Source organism: Diabrotica undecimpunctata, chromosome 4, assembly GCF_040954645.1.
Source record: "Diabrotica undecimpunctata isolate CICGRU chromosome 4, icDiaUnde3, whole genome shotgun sequence".
Taxonomy (NCBI): Eukaryota; Metazoa; Arthropoda; class Insecta; order Coleoptera; family Chrysomelidae; genus Diabrotica; species Diabrotica undecimpunctata.
Window position 1 is genome coordinate 157,528,795 of NC_092806.1, and position 17,958 is coordinate 157,546,752.

The 17,958-nt window shown below is 35.4% G+C and overlaps 1 protein-coding gene across 1 annotated transcript in view; it reads left to right on the forward strand.

Annotated features, from left to right (window-relative positions):
• The window catches only part of LOC140440296 (43 kDa receptor-associated protein of the synapse homolog), a 129,060-nt gene that overhangs the window by 92,009 nt on the left and 19,093 nt on the right, over positions 1-17,958 (forward strand). Inside the window, exons 6-8 of the mRNA XM_072530718.1 lie at positions 5,521-5,648; positions 12,902-12,974; positions 13,195-13,293. Of these exons, the coding sequence (XP_072386819.1) occupies positions 5,521-5,648; positions 12,902-12,974; positions 13,195-13,293 (300 nt within the window). The remainder of the gene's footprint in view (positions 1-5,520; positions 5,649-12,901; positions 12,975-13,194; positions 13,294-17,958) is intronic.

Below are 17,958 nucleotides of genomic sequence, written 5' to 3' on the forward strand. Positions count from 1 at the left end.
GATGAAAGAGTAAGCTAAACAACAACCGAAAATGTTGAGAAAACATGGAAATTATTTCGTGAACGTATGACCAAGATAATGGAAGAACAAAGTGTATCTGATAGATTCGATAGATGGCAAAAGAAATATGAGACCTTATGAAGACAAAGAGGAAATAAAACAAAAAATACAAGCAGCTAAAGAAAAGTGGATGGTGGATAAATGTTCAGAAATGGAAGAATTAGAAAAGAAGCATAATATATTCAATTTGTAGCACAAGAAAGTTCCTGAAGTTTCTGGCCTGTATAATAATAAAAAACACTAATACTCTAGTAGATAATGCAGGAAAAGTTATCATTGATAAACGAGAAATAGTTAAAACATGGAGGAACTTTATATCTGAATTATTCCAAGAAGACAGACCAAACGTACAGAGCAATGTAAATCATGAAGTACCTGAAATTTTAAAATCTGAATTTCTTCATGCAATAAAATCAGTCAAAATCAAGAAAGCAACTGGACCAGACAACACCCTAGCTGAACTCTTAAAAAAATACAAAAGGACAACATCAATGCTTTAGTTAAGCTTTGTATTAAGTATATACTGCTGGTGAAATACCTGAGGAATGGCTGAAGTATGTTTTTACAGCCATTCCGAAGAAACAACGGGCAAAAATATGCACGGATACAGATTAATTAGTCTGATAAGCCACACATTGAAACATTTTTTCTTCGCATTATTTATTACGGAAGATACCTAGATCAAATCCAGTTTGGATTTAGGAATGCGCTGGGTACCCATGAGGCACTTTTTAGCTTAAATGTACTCCTCCAAAAATGCAGCGACCAACGTAAAGATGTGGCCTTCATCTATTAGGAAAGGGTGTTCGATAGTCTCTTGTTTTTCCCATAGTCTTTTCCGAACAGGTTCTTTGACCTTAGCTATCTGTGTCTGACACCAAAGCTTTTGCTATTTTGTCTTATCTTTCTTCTTTCTGGGCATATCTTAAAAAGAAAACACTTGGGTAATATATAATAGCAACGCTAAGCAGCGTATAAACCTCCGTATTCTGTTTTCCCGACTATTTAGCAATACCCACCCCGCTTTAATTATTAAAAACATATTTAATATTTCCAACACGTTTTCTATGAAGATAAATACATTTTTTTCAAGACATCCATACATGTTTTTAGTTACCCCGTATATTTCCAGTAAAGTACAAACGATCTTGGCCGTACAAACCTCTAAATCTCTCCACAAAAATTATTAGCTCCAGGCGGTAAATTACGGTTACACAAGAAAAAGAAAAGATAAACTCCTCCACTTTAATGGATTACACGCTTGGCAAAAAAGCAAAAACTCCTGATTTATTGATAGTCGAATCATTTGGCGAAGTTGTAATTAAACTGATGAATAAAGATACAAAACCCGAAAAATATGATACGGAACTATCATTATAAAAAATAAAGCGGACTTTTTCTTTTGTTGAAGTTCTTCTACGAACCCGAAGATAAAAAGCCAATGTATTTTCATATTATTTATGTAATATTGAAAAATATGCGTCACCTAGAAACTTTATGTTAATCGAAAAGATAACTGTAAAAAACATTCTCGTACTTTTTATTTCAGAATTTTTATAATCGACAGTTAAACCTTTTTCAATATTGATTTTTTTAATTCAACCCATTTCTTAACACTTTCGAAATGCCCCTTACTAGTTTCGTGTCTTTCTAAAGCCCGAGACAAGTATTGCTAGTCCATAAAACCATTATTATCGCTAAAACTATTAGAAGAAACTTCAAATAATTTGCAGGAAAAGTAGTGTACTGAACCTTTAGAGTTTGAGTAAATAAGCCAGTTTCTAGGTACTTTTTCATTATTCGTTAACTTTTTACGAAGTCTTCTTCTTAAAGTTCCATCTCCTATCGGAGGTTGGATATCATAACGGCTATGGACACTTTGTTGGCTGCTGCTCTGAAAAGTTGTAGTGAACTACAGTTAAACCATTCTCTAAGGTTCCTCAGCCAGGAGATGCGTCTTCTTCCTATGCTTCTTCTTCCTTGGATCCTTCCTTGCATAATAATTCTCAGCAGCTCATATTTTCTCCTCTGGTTATGTGACCGAAATACTCTAGTTTTCTTCTTTTTATGCTGTTCATAATTTCTAACTCCTTATTTAGACGTCGTAGTACCTCAGCATTGGTAATCCTTTGAACCCACTGAATTTTTAATATTCTTCTGTAACACCACATTTCGAACGCTTCTATTTTTCTTATGTGTTGTTTCTTCAATGTCCAATTTTACGAAGTAAGTAGGGCTAAATGATCTGTTTAAATTATTTACAGGATAAATAATGTTTTAATTGTACTGGACCTATGTCCAGTATTTTACTACTATGTCCACTATAATTATTAGTCTCTGTACAGTAATCTGTGAATACTTTTGGCCAATATGCTGGATCTTTAAATTGCTCTCCACTTACATCAATATCTGTGGTTTAGGTTTGCGTATTATTTGATTAGGGAGTATTCATTATATCCTGGTCCAGTATAATGTTTTCGGCGGTCGATTTATTTTGGTCCTGTTCTTCTGCATCGTTCCCACTTCATTTAAAAGGTTGAACATCTTAGGCTTGGCTTGTTAAAGGTTGAGGTTACATACCTGTCGTAGATACAAAAAACTTTTTATTGAGCCAGCCAATCGCTTGTAGTATTCCTCTTTTTTATCCTTCTTTTTCAATATTGTGAACCAGAAAGTCTCTTTCTACCATCAGCCGTCTAAATCAGAAATCCCGAAAATATCGGGGAATTCTCTAACGCCGCTGCCGTTGCATGTAATAGCATCGGTCAGAGCCAGCTACGCACAATTTTGGTACTATTGTTTTTATTATACTAATGTATATTATACATCACAGGGAAAGGCCGCGCTATCTTCTTAATAGCAACTATTTGGCCAGTTATTTTTTTGCACTTTGCTTGCTTTTCGTTTTGATTTTATTTTTTTGATATTTATATTTTTGAGCAAAAAAACCAAAAAGCAAAAAGCAAAAAAAAAAGCAAAGATAGCTATCTACAACACAGTTTTTGTACCTATCTTCACACATTTGAATGTGAAAGCTGGACGCTCACCACCCACCAGACTAAAAAATAAACTGCAAAGTATTACAATGAAGTATCTAAGAAAAGTACTAGGGGTGACCAGAATGGACAGGATACGGCACGATGAAATGAGAGAACGCCTTAAAGTCCAATCAATAGAGAAGAAAATCGAAGAAGCCCAACTGAGATGGTACGGCCACATGGTAAGGATGGATAAAAAAAGCCAAGTGAAACAAGTGTGGGAAGCGAGAAGAACCTTGAAAAGACCGAGGGGCAGACCCATGAAGACCTGGGACGATGAAATTGCCGCCATCCTAGACAGGAGAGGAGTCACCAAGGAGCAAGCGAAAAAATTGGCAAGCAACAAGAAGAATTGGAGGAAGTTTGTATATGAAACCTAAAAAGAGACTTTACACCCAACACCTTAGGGTAGAAGGGTTATTGATTATATATATATATATATATATATATATATATATATATATATATATATATATATATATATATATATATATATATATGGTTATTGATTATATATATATATATATATATATATATATATATATATATATCTTTGTCAACCATTTTCCATCCACTCCTGAATGTAGGTCTCTCCCAATTGCTTCCATTTTTCTCTATCTTGCGCCAATCTAATCCACTGTTTGCCTGCCACTGTTCTTATGTCATCTACCCATCTTTTTTGAGGTCTTCCCGTGCTTCTTGTTGTCGTCCTTGGTCTCCATTCTAGAATTCTCCGTGTCCACCTGTTGTCATTATATCGGGCTACGTGACCTGCCCAGCGCCATTTCATTTTTGCAATTTCTTCCACAATATCCCTAATCTTCGTTCTACGTCTTATCTCGGTGTTTCTAATCTTGTCTCTTAGTGATATTCCAAGCATGATTCGTTCCATTGCTCTTTGCGTTGTTTCTAATTTTTTAGCAGATTTTTTGGTAAGGGCTACTGTCTCCAAGCCGTAAGTACAAACTGGTAGTATGCATGTGTTATACACCTTTTTCTTTAAGTTTACAGGAATGGAGGTGTTTTTCAAGATATATGCTAATTTGCCGAAAGCGCCCCATGCCAGTTGTGTTCTTCTTTTAATTTCAGCATCTTGAAAATATATATATATATATATATATATATATATATATATATTTGAGTAAATTTTGCTGCCCCCAAGCGAGCGCCGCCCGGGTGCCACGCACCCCGACACGGCTCGACCACGGAATAATAAACAATCAGAATGCCCACTCTGCTTGAAAATTTGAAAAATAAGTACGCGCATCTCGTTCGCGCAGAGAGAATCATATTTTAGTCGAAACCAGTGCTGTTCAGTGACATTTTATCTGGTGCGCATATAAAAATTAACCCAGTTTAATTTATTTACGGCAACTATAAACATAATATGCACTATTTTATTCGTACTTTTAGTTGAAGAATAGATTAAATTATTTCAAATGTACTAAATTATTAATCTTTAAATTACAGTTCTGTCGTAGCTTGTCACAAATTTCTCAATTCGAGTCTATATTTCCATTTAAAATATGGCGATCGACAAACTTTAAAGGCGGCATCTGAGAATGGGCATTCTGATTGTTATTTATTCTGTGGCTCGGACCTGGTTACATACCCATTTTAAAAAGAGTATATTCGAATCAAGTTGCCTACCTATTTGACTGTGGTCGTGATTGGATGGAACGCAACCAGTTTTACACCAAAGAAATAAACTAATATTTTGTTGCATTTCTTTCTTGTATTAGTGCCGCTTCCCTTTTAACTATATATATTTAAACTACATTAAAATACACAGAATAAGAAACAATCAAAACTACTCCTCACAGATTATAAATACGTACACCTTACTTCATCATTTTCAATGGTGTTATAGCTTTTCGTGAATCTTTGCCGCATTTACTATTATCTTCGAATTTTGTCGTAAATTACTTTTACACCGTTCCCAACTACTGGCACTAAATCTGTTGTTACTGTGGCGTAAGTGCAAACAGCAATCATATTTTAAAGTCATAGTGGCATATTTGCATATTTCTCTAGATTTAGTCGATACACTGGTTATTTGTTAGGAATACTTCAATGAACAAGACATTTCATAATATTATCCATGCAAATGGTAGCTCTAGTGTGAAATAAACGTTAGTAAGCGATAAAAAATTAATTGTAAAATCTTTGGAACGCCCGCTGTGGTGAAAAATGTATCTTTTGCATTTACCGATTTGACTTCATGACCATTATATTGTATGCTATTTTCATTTTGTAAGTTTATAAAATGGAAAACATTTTACAATGCACGACTCGGTATACTTTCTCTAATTGTTTTCAACAAAAACCGCCCGTTATGCATCGCGCATAAAGAGATTTAAAGAAACTTGAAAAGCCATTAAAGTTTTGACAAATGATTTCTACGAACATTTACGTATTTCAGGTGTACGTAGGACTTTCAGAACTGTTCAGCAGGCTTCAAGATGCTGACAAAAGCGCCAGATACGCCTCCAAAGCTTACGATCTTTCCCGGTCCCTTCAATTGGGAGATTTAAATTCAAGACATCACAGGTAAGGTTTCTCCACTTATCCAGGAAATTTATTGTGTTCTCCTTTGTGTAATAAGGCTAGAGGGCAGGGATATTTGCGTGCTATATTCAAATTTTCTAAAGATTCCGAAGCTGTAAATTTGTCAACGTTTTAATTCAACTTTATTCTATTACAATATTTTCTATTATTATACAGTGATATTATGAAATGAAATAATTATAATATGAAAAATCGGAAAGACAACTCAATTTTTGTATATTATATGGTGATGGGCAAAATTATGAAATGAATCCATTTTTGGAATAGATAACTTTGGAAACAAATCCCAAAACAGGTCGATTTTGATTTTTTGTTTACGATTTTTTGGTAGATAGTAACGTCATCCATCTGGGATTAAAATGAAATTAATTTACACAACAAGAAGTATGTATGTATGTATGTAATTTAGTTAATACAAAATACATTTTACTGCTGTCAGAAAACAGAAAAAAAATATTTGACAATTGACCTCTTTGTAGTAATTGAACTGACGGTAGAGGCATTTCCCGTGACGTGCGATTGTTTATAATGTAAAAGTTAAAATCTAGGTTTTTTCGGCATATTTTAAATGCCTCATATTTTTTGCCAAAACTCAAAATCGAAATTTCATCTTATAGGTTTTGAAGGTTAGGCTCTAACAATGCAAATTCCCCTACGACCGGGCAATGGAAGGGATAAATTTTATTGATCTCATGAGAATTGTAAAAAAATGGCAAAAATCGCCCAACGTTTATTTAAGAAATAGATTTATAGAAACTCACTTCGTTCAAACACTCTGATCAAAAGATATTGAAATTGTACCGTCGAGTTTAATCCGATCCATCCAGGATCGGATCAAATAACATTGGAGCTGATGGTTGAATAAACAGTTACCGGCAGAACGGAATGGCGGTATTATTGTAACATTACATAAAAACAATCAGTTTTAATGTGGAAACTACCGTGGAATCGCACTGTTAAATGCAGCACACAAAATAATATCCAACGTCATTTATGAAAAGCTTAAAGGCGCTTAAAAAATAGTTGACAAATGGCAAATACCAATGTGGCTTCTAGAGGCAGAAGTAAACAGATATTCAGTCTACGATCATCATCATCATCATTGGTGCTACAGCCCTATAAAAGAGCCTCAACCTTCCCAAGTCTATTACGCCAGTCAGTTCTATCCATTGCCAACTGTTGCCAGTTTGCTGCGCCTATTTGTCTAACATCCTCATCTACACCATCCCTCCATCTGAGTTTTGGTCTACCCCTATTTCTACTTCCCACAGGTTGTGACATAAGGATTCTTCTAGGAGGGTTGTTCTGCTGTGATCTTGCCAGATGTCCTGCCCATCTTAGTCTTCCTATTTTTATAAAGGATACTACGTCTTTACCACCAAATATATGTTTATATCTGTTATATATCTCGTAGTTGTACCTCCTTCTCCAAACACCCTTTTCACAGATGCCACCAAATATTCTTCTCAGGATCCTTCGTTCAAATTCAGTCTACGATAGATCCTCGAAAAAAAAAGTGAATAACATCGACATAGGTACATCATCTCTTTATACAAGCTCCTCCGTAAAATCTCCTGTAAATCCACCGCTCGAATAATCAACAGCATGCTAGCCGACCGAACGATTCAAGCAGTCATGGAAACCGACGTCAGCACCCCAAGAAAACTGAAGAATGGACTGCCTCAGGGATCTGTCCTAGCTCCTTTTCTCTTTAGCCTGTACATCGCTGATATACTAGAAACCAGATCAAGAAAGTTTGGTTACGCCGATGACTGGGTCCTTGCAAAAAGGTGTAAGTCATTTAAACAAACAGAAGAATTCCTTATTAGTGGGAAAGTATTTCCTTAAATGGAGGCTCCAACCAAACGCTACCAAAGCAGAGGTTTCCAGTTTTCACCTAAATAACAAGCTTGCAGGAAGAACTCTCAACATCCAATTCAAAAACACCACACTCGCCTACATTAAAACACCAAAGTACCTTGGGGTGACTCTTGACAGAACCCTATCTTTCAAGGAATATCTGTCAAAAACAGCGGAAAAACTTAAATCCAGAAACAACATCATCCAGAAGCTGTGAGACACAATATGGGGAGCATCGGCTTCCACCTTGGGATCACCTGCCCTGGGCCTTGTCTTCTCAACCGCGGAATACTGCTCTTCAGCCTGGCTTAACAGCCCACATATACACAAAGTAGATGCCCAATTGAACAGTACAATAAGAATGATTGCTGGTGTTATGAAATCCGCCCCTACGCAATGGCTCCCAGTACTGAGCCACATTCCACAACCCAAACTACGGCACATACACTCCCTCACTAGTGAGTACAGAAAGAAACTTAGTAACGATATCCTGCCAACGGTAACAATCTACGCTCCAGACGACCGCCTATAAATAAAAACAGCACAGACTGCTGTAGAAAATGAGTTCAACTTAACGACCACTTGGACTCGAAAATGGATGGAACAACAAAATAGCAGCTTACTCTGCATCACACAAAAACCACCAGGTTTTGACTTACCACGCAACACATGGACTATGCTGAACCGAATCAGATCATCAGAACCCAACACGGCAGATGTGATTACATGATGCACAAATGGGGTAAACGATCATCCCCACAAGCACAAACCATCACTAATGTCTAGAGCCTGACCCACTACTCTGAGCCGCGTAATGTAGGTTGTCTATTATGAATTTGAATCGGGGAAATTACTGACAGACTCTCGCATGACGTACGACATTGGATAATCATTTTTTACTAAACTAGATGTTGCAATAATTATTTTTCTGTCAAAAACGAATTGTCATTAGAACAGTCAATTTTAGTTCTATTGTACAATAATTTAATGACTCCCTTTTTAACATTTATGTTGTGATTTGATTTATAATTTGGATATATGTTCATATGCGCAACAAAAAATATTAAAAGCCAGAGCTTTTCGAGGAACTAACCATCATTTAATAAATAATTTTTATATAACTGTGCTAAATAATGTATTTAGAAACGGGGAAATTATTCATTTATAGATATTACAAAGAAAAGGTCTCCAAAACATTTTTAAGCAAGCCAAGAAAATCACATTACAAGGCATGAATGAATCAAATATATAACACCTTTTTTTGTAGATGTATTATTCAAAAACAAACTGAAGTTATTACTATAAACAGGGATCTGTATAGCTGTGGCTATGCTTGACTTAAATAAAACATCGATTAGATAGAAAAATAAATCACAAAATGTCTTATTTTCATCTAAACAATGATTTCTATAAATAAAATTTTTGGGCTGTGCTTTAAATCCATAATTAGCTAATATATCGATGGAAGACTTCAAAACAAATATTCCTAATCAAAATTTAAATCTCACAATACGTTGGAAATATGTAGATGATCTGTTGGACACACTTCTGATTAATATAAATAAAAAGTAAAAAGGAGGAGTCAATAAAACTTTCAATGGAAAAGAAATAAAATAAATCGTTGCCTTTTCTGGATGTTTTAATCTCAAAGGAAAATAGTGGACATGTATACAAAAAACCAACACATATGAACATATATCTAAATTATAAATCAAATCACAACATAAATGTTAAAAAGGGAGTCATTAAATCATTATATGATAGAACTAAAATTGCCTGTTCTAATGACAGTTCGTTTTGGAAGAAAAATAATTATTAACATCAATCTATTTTAGTCAAAATTGATTATCCGATGTCGGACGTCATGCGTAAGTCTGTCAGTAATTTCCCCGATTCAAATTCATAATAGGCAACCTACATTACGCGGCTCAGAGTAGTGGGCATCGAGCAAAAAGACAATTGTCTTTTTGCTCGATGGTAGTGGGTCAGGCTCTAGACATTAGTCAAACCGTCAAACCATCTGTCACATTATAGAACAGTGTCCCACAAGATCCTATCATGGCAGGTCAGAGGATTTCCTAATGGCGACTCCAGAGTCGATAGACTATATAAATAAGTTAGATGTTCGTTTGTAAACATATCATATGTATTATATTTTATACAAAATATATGTAAATTTAAATGTAAATGTGTCAAGTGCCATACTTTAAAAAAAAATTAAAAAATCTCTTTATAGATTTAGAAACTAAGTACTAAGTATTGAGATTTTCTCTCTTGAAAAATAATATTGAGACAGAGACAAGAACGATAACTCACACAATCTAGGAGACTTACCAATAAGATAACATACAAAAATGTATAAACTTCGTTAAAAACGAATGAGTAAGTATGTATTAAATTTGTTAAATGAATTTCTACTACATTAAATGAAAGTAATAAAAACATCAACAGAAAAAATGACTCTAATAGCGATGTCGTGCAACTTAAATACCAACTAAGTATTGCAAAAAACATAAATTTCATTACTAATCTGCTTCGAAAAGTAAAGAACAAAACTCTGAATTTGTATGTATTATTTGTCTCTATATAGGTGGGTGGGACTGTCTTTACAGATTTTCTGATAACGAGTAGTTACCAATGATAATGCGCCTATTATTGGGTGTGATTATCAGTACTGATAGACAAATCACAACTACAAAACTGTGTGGGCGGGTCATTAGATATAATTAGCATAAAAGGAATTTTGTTTGTTTTGATTTGTTGAAGGGCGAGTCCGATGTTTTATTGAGAGATGCTAATGACCAGTATAAAGTGAGTCAGTTTTTATAGATCTATAAAAAAGAAACCTTGTCTAGAAATATTTATTAGATATGTTTTGATGAATTGAGAAATAAAATCCTTACATTTTTAGTATTTTTTAAGATTTAGAACATTTTAGAAATTTGTATCGTTCATTCAATTAACTTTTTACTGTGACATTATCAATAACCTGTTTTCTTTGGTTTTTGATCTTTGCGATTAGATTGTTTATCAAATATAGATGGGAAATATACACTTGCGACCAAAAAAAAATCGATTCGCTTGATGAATTGTAGTTTATGCTTAGCAATTTTATGTTTTGTTATTTTGAATTAAAACCATAGCACACTACCAATTTATCTATGATTAAAACAACTAATGCAAAAAATATTATCTATTATAGGAATTACTATTTAAATGGGAATAAGCCAGAATTAAAGGTTAAAGTACGTTTATTGACGTTTCAATTTCCGCTTCGGAAATCGTTCTCAAAATACAAACATTGTGAGCAAGTGAATGATAAGAAAATTGATTTGATAAACAAGCATATTAATTCAGCATATTAATGCTGAATTAGAAGCCGTTAAATTTAAGGAGATCTTAATCACGTATATATGTGCTTCATTGATTTTGAAAAGGCATTTGATCGCGTTCAGCATACCAGACTAATTACCGCCTTGCAGAGCATCCAACTAGATGAGAACGACATCAAACTTATTGCCAAACTTTACTGGAAACAAACAGCCATTATTAATACCAACAACAGAGAATCAAAGCCAATCAGTATTGAACGAGGCGTAAGACAGGGCTGTGTACTGTCTCCCACCCTCTTTAACGTGTATTCTGAGAATCTATTTAGGGAAGCTTTAAAAGATCAAAAAGGAATTATCATAGGAGGAGAAATAATTAACAATATACGGTACGCCGACGATACTGTGATTCTAGCTGAAAACGACGCTCGACGATCTGCAGGAGCTAATCAATAGAGTTGACATGGAATGCACAAATTGGGGACTGTCGATAAATATCGATAAAACTAAATACATGGTGACCAGTAAAGTGGATATCGGCGCAACCCAACTGATATTAAACCAACAACCGCTGCAGAGAGTTCAGAGATTCAAATACCTTGGATGTTGGATTACCCAAAATCTGGATCCATCCTTCGAAATTCGATGTAGAATTGAACAGGCAAGAAACTCATTTCAAAAATTCAAGCCTCTATTATCCAATAACTCATTAAATTTGGAAATCCGTGAAAAGTTTACAAGATGTTACGTGTGGTCTGTACTTTTGTATGGATGTGAAACTTGGACTTTAAACGCCGATATCATGAATAAAATCGAGGCGTTTGAGATGTGGTTGTATCGAAGGATACTAAAAATTCCATGGACTAGCAGAACCAGAAACGAAGAAGTTCTTTGAAGAATTGGACATCAACGAACTCTATTAAATATTATTAAGAGGCGTAAACTAGAATATCTTGGACATATAATCAGAGGACCAAGATATGAGTTCCTTCGGCTAATTCTCAACGGTAAAATCGAAGGAAAGAAATGGATAGGACGGAAGAAACTCTCTTGGTTGAGGAATTTGCGGCAGTGGACAGGTTTGACAGCGGACCAATTGCTACACGTAGCGCAAGACCGAGATCAGTATAACAATATTATAAGCATGGTAGTCGCTGACGTTCCGTAGGGATATGGCACTCTAAGAAGAAGAACCTTGTTTAGGCTATGGTGCATCTTCAAGGATAGGGTTTGTGAATTGGGAAACTATGTCAATCTATATATTGCTCTTCTCGGGCTAAGCAGTAAGTGTCAGAAGTATTTCCTACCTTTTTGCATGCCGGTTGGACCAAGCCCGCTACTAAGTACAAGTTCCATTGGATCAAACGGTTCTTTTCAGATTATTGGCCTTTTGTCTTGTTCGGTGTAAACGCGTGGAGGATACCTGTGGCCATGTCATCATCTAGGATCAAGTATTGTTATGCAATGAGATTGGGAAACCACAGAAAACCAATCTCTCCCTGTCCTTGTGATTTGAATTGCGACTCTTAAGGAGTGTACGGGGTGCTCACTGTTTTGTGTTTGGTTTATGTGGGTATTGTATAGTTATTGATTGTGTGGTGTTGGTTGGTTTCTTGTTTTTGTTTGTTTTACAGAATTGTTATAACAGGAAGTAGATATGGCATACTCATACAATGAATTGGACATTTCCCTTAATCATCTCATCTGGATCGTGCCCTTCTGCACCATAATCCTTATCTCGGTCAGATACTCTGCCACCACACTCATTAGGTAACCAGGACATTCTCTCTCCTCCATTGCCTTCATTACCTCGTTCCACTGCAGCGTATTGAATGCATTCCTAACATCGAACAGCAGCAGAGCCGCCCCGCGATATTCGTCCCCTCTGTTACGCAGTACTTCGAGTACACTCACGATTGCATCAATCGTGCTTTTCCCTTTACAAAAACCGAATTGCCTCGGACAATTTTACCATCTAGATTTACATTATGTAGTTTATTAATCAAATTATTTTAAAAACTGATTATATTTATGATGTTTTTTTAGAGCTGCTCTTCTTCAGATGGCTTCAGCGTTAAGAAAACAAGGAGAATTGGGAGATGCGCATGATTATTGTTCGGTAAGTGAATAATAATAAATAAATAAATCCTCGATCAAGAAGTGATCTAGAAATTCTATACTCTCTTGATTGACTTGTGTACTTCTCAATATATTGCTCTCTCTCTATCTCCATCTATCTCTTGCTCTTTCTATCTTAATACCAAATAAAGTTTGACTATGTCTGTACTCTCATGTTCCTGATTATATAAAAAATGGCATAATTTGTTTGTACTTTTCAGGAAGCAACACGATTGGCATTAGTTTCTGGAGACCAAGCCACTTACGCCAGAAGTATACGAATTATGGGGGACATTTATAGAAAAAAGTCTGATATTAATGTAAGTATTTCTTGCAATTGATTTATGTATTTTAATCTTGTATAGAAATATCATCATAGTTCTATAAAAGGAATTTTTTTATATACTGTAATTATTTTTGTCCTGTAATATGTAACGATCCAAAGAACTTATATATTTTTTTAATTCTACTTAATTCACACAACGCAATGATTTTTAGGCGCTACCTGTACGACGTATTTTCGTTTCAAATAACGTAAATTTTAAATCTGTTTTGATCAAGTCGAATCTTGTGAGACAAAAATCTTGTGAGGCAAACTTGTTTTCTATTGGTCGAATTTGATCATCGTCGGTCGGAGATTGGGACTTTGGCATGATTTCGACGGGCTTGATACGAAATTTTGAACAAAACCGCGTCTGTATTCTGTTTCTGTTTCACTTCTTTACAGAAGAAAAAATTAGTGATTTTTTCTTTCAAATATTCTCTTTTCCTCTAGTCCCTCTAGTATCTATCGTCTCCTAATGTTTCTTCTCTTTAATTTTTTTTTGTTTATGTTGAAGTAAGAATGTCGTAAGGACTTCTTCTTTTTAAAGTGCCCTCTCCTCAATGGAGGTTGGCTACTACAATTTTAAACTCTTCTCTATCTTCAGCTGTTCTTATTAGCTGTTCAAAATTTAGCCCTGTCCATTGTCGGATGTTTCTGAGCCACGATAGTCTTTTCCTTCCTAGGCCTCTCTTTCCCTCGATTTTTCCTTTCACTATAAGTTGGGCATATTGGTACTTATTATTTCTCAGTATGTGGCCTAGGTATGATGTTTTTCTAACTTTTACTGTGTTAAAAAGTTCTCTTTCCTTGCCTATTCTATGCAGCACTTCTTCGTTTGAGGTATGCGATGTCCATGAAATTTTGAGTATTCTCCGGTAGATCCACATTTCAAAGGCTTCCAATTTATTTACGGTTGATGTTTTAAGGGTCCACGTTTCAACTGCATATAGAAGAGTCGACCAGACGTAGCATTTTGATAAACGTAGTCGAATTTCGAGTTTTATTCGAGAATCACAAAGCAGTTTTTTTATTTTTTCGAAAGATTTTCTGGCCTGTTCTATTCTCGATCTTATTTCTAGATCAGGATTTAGGCTGCTATCGATCCAACATCCCAGGTACTTAAATATATTGACCTGTTCTAAAATGTGCCCATTTATTGTGCAAGGTTGAGGTACGATTTGGTTTTTTCGGATTGACATCACTTTGGTTTTTTTAATGTTTATTTTCATACCAAATTGCTCACAGGTCGAGTTGGTCTTGTCGATGAGTCGTTGTAGACCTAAGTCGGAATCCGCAATTAACACTGTATCATCGGCGTATCTGATACTGTTGATATTTACGCCATTCACATTGACTCCATCCTTGGAATCCTCCAATGCTTCTTTAAATAGAAACTCGGAGTAAAGACTAAACAGCAGAGGCGACAGAACACATCCCTGTCTAACTCCCCTCCTAATTTCTACTTCTGCGGATGTGGAACTTTCGATCCTAACTCTGGCGTTTTGGTTCCAGTACAAGTTTTTTAAGAATTTGATGTCTTTTCCATCTAAACCGACTTCTTGCAAACGTTCTAATAGTAGGTCGTGTCTTACTCTATCAAATGCTTTTTCGAAGTCTATAAAGGATGTTACATAATGTGGAAACTTTGTAATAAAATTTGGAGATGCGGAAAGTGGCCCAGAGAATGGCGCACATCATTGTGCATACCAATCCATAAAAAAGGAACAACTACAAAGTGTAGTAATTATCGTACCATCTCACTGATTTCCCATCCAAGCAAAATATTACTAAGAATCATTAAACGCCGTTTGCAACAATACTTAGACAAACAAATTCCCCAAGAACAAGCAGGCTTTGTCAAAGGGAAGGGTACGAGAGAGCAAATCCTTAATATGCGGCAGCTCATAGAAAAGGCCCGAGAATTTAAAATTCCAATAATAATCTGTTTTCTAGACTACCAAAAGGCATTTGATTGTGTGAAGTGGGAAGTTCTCTGGACAGTTCTTCATGAGATGGGAGTTCCAGATCATTTGGCAATATTAATTAAAAACTTATACGAAGATAACTCAGTTAAAATAAGAATTGAAAACCAGCAATCTGATACCTTCAAAACCAGCAGAGGTGTACGACAAGGGTGCATACTATCTCCAGACCTGTTCAATTTATATGGAGAATACATAATGAGGAACGCACTCGATGGATGGAGAGGCGGCATCTCCATTGCAGGAAAAAAGATCTCAAACTTAAGATTCGCAGACGATACAACACTGATAGCAACATCTGAAGAGGAGATGTCGAGACTGATAAAGAGAGTAGAAACCGAAAGCAACAAGTGTGGGCTCAAGATTAATAATCAGAAAACAAAAATCATGATTGTGGACCACGCGAATATCCTCCAAACAACAGGCGCCCTAAATCAATTCGAGAAAGTAGACGAGTTCACGTATCTAGGATCTTCCTTAAGCAATGCAGCCTCCTCCCATACGGAAATTCGCAGAAGAATAGGGATGGCCAAGAACGCGATGAGTCGACTGTCAAAAATATGGAAGGACCGCTCTTTATCCAAAAAACTCAAAATGAGACTGGTACGGACACTCATTTTTTCAATCTTCAGTTACGGTGCCGAAACATGGACAATAAAATCAGAGGATGGGAAAAGGATTGACGCATTCGAAATGTGGTGCTGGAGACGAATGCTACGCGTCTCGTGGACGGAGCACAGATCCAATCAGTCGATTCTCGAAGAGCTAAACATTCAGACCAGACTCTCCTCTCAGTGTCTTGCAAATGTTTTAAAGTTTTTTGGCCACATTGCGAGAAGAGACAATGACAACTTAGAAAGATTAATTGTATGCGGAAACGTAGAAGGACGTAGAGGCAGAGGACGCTCACCTATCCGATGGTCAGATCAAGTACAGAAAGCCACTGGAGAGACGTTTTCCGAGTCCATGAGAGCAGCCCAAAATCGCAAGAGATGGAGAGAATTGATAGCCCGCATTGTAGGAAATCACGATCCTCAGCAATGAGGAAACGACAAGAGAGAGATAAAGCATATAAATATATCTTCCTGTTGGTCATAGCATTTTTGGCCGAGAACTAGTTAACTGAACAGGGCTTCTCTCGTTCCCATGCCGGCTCTGAATCCAAACTGATCGTCTCCGATGATTGTTTCGCACTTTCTATAGATACGATTATGTACGATTTTTAGTAGGACTTTTACTGCATGACTCATAAGGCTTATCAGACGGAACTCATTGCAGTGTTGTGGGTTTGGCTTTTTTGGTAGTGGGATGAATATTGACTCCAGCCAATCTTGGGGTATTTTACCTGTATCATAAATGCGATTGAATAAAAGGACAAATATTTCGATATTTTCTTCGCTGATTAATTTTAACGTTTCTGGGTATATTCCGTCTGGAACTGGGCTTTTATTTGTTTTAAGATGATTAATTGCATTTATGATTTCAGATTTCAGAATTGTTGGCCCTTCGTTGTTATTTTCCAATCTTGGTTCTTCTCGTATGTCGTGAAAAAGAATTTTAATATAGTTTTCCCATTCTTTCAGTTTATCTTTCGTTGATTCTAGCAGTTTGCCATGCGTGTTCAGCATGGTGTGAAAAGTCGTTCTCTTGGTAGTCGATGTAAACTCTTTTACCTTTTTATGTAAATTAAAAAAATCGTGCCTTTGTTGTAGTTCTTCTATTTCCACGCATTTTGTTTCCAGCCATTTCTATTTTGCTTCGGTTATTTTTTTCGAATTATTCTATTTAGTCTTTTGTATTCTCCGTCCTTGTCATTTTTTCCTTTAGATTCTCTTCGTTTGTTCATTAATTGTAAAATCTCTTCTGTCATCCATTCCTGTTTGTTATTTTTAGGTGTTACTTTTAGATGTTTTTCCGTTACATTGTTCATTTGTTCTTTAATAGTTTTCCACAGAACGTTTATGTCATCGTACTCGCTAATTCTATTGTGGTCGATATTTCCTAAATTTTTGTTTAATTCTTTATTTACTGTCTGATGTAAGGACTTGCCCCCACATATTTCCGACTCTGAGCAACGGAGACTCGTTCATTTTGTGTACCTCAAACACTGTCCATAGTTTGTTGTGTTACAAATGAGTCCAAGAAATGCAAACATTGACACTTTTTTGTGATAGATAAATGCTTTTTTAGGTAAAATATGATGATTTTTTTCTTATAAAGTTATTGTGTTTGCTAGGAACGGAAGAAAAATTTAAAAATAAAGAATCCTGCAAGCGAACTATGTAAATACATATTTATGCAACTAACATTTGCAAATACATGATAATAGTTAACCATTAACGATATTAGTGGTTCTTGGAAGTTTTATTAGTTTGTTTTATCTAGTGTGTTACGAATAAGGAAGAAAGCATGTGGAATTAGACTTTTAGTCAACAGTTTATTTTTATTCAAAGTACAAAAGATATTACAAATTATGTGTATATATTTATATTAATTCCTAACCTCTAAGTTCTTCTGGGTCCTCATCATCAATATGATCATTTTCTGCAGCACGCTCGGTATTATTTGTCTTTACACCAGTATATATTATTTTAATGTTTTTATGTTTTAAGAACATTACAATTTTATGTTGTAAATTTCTACTTAATTACCTTATTATATACACTGATTTATAATGA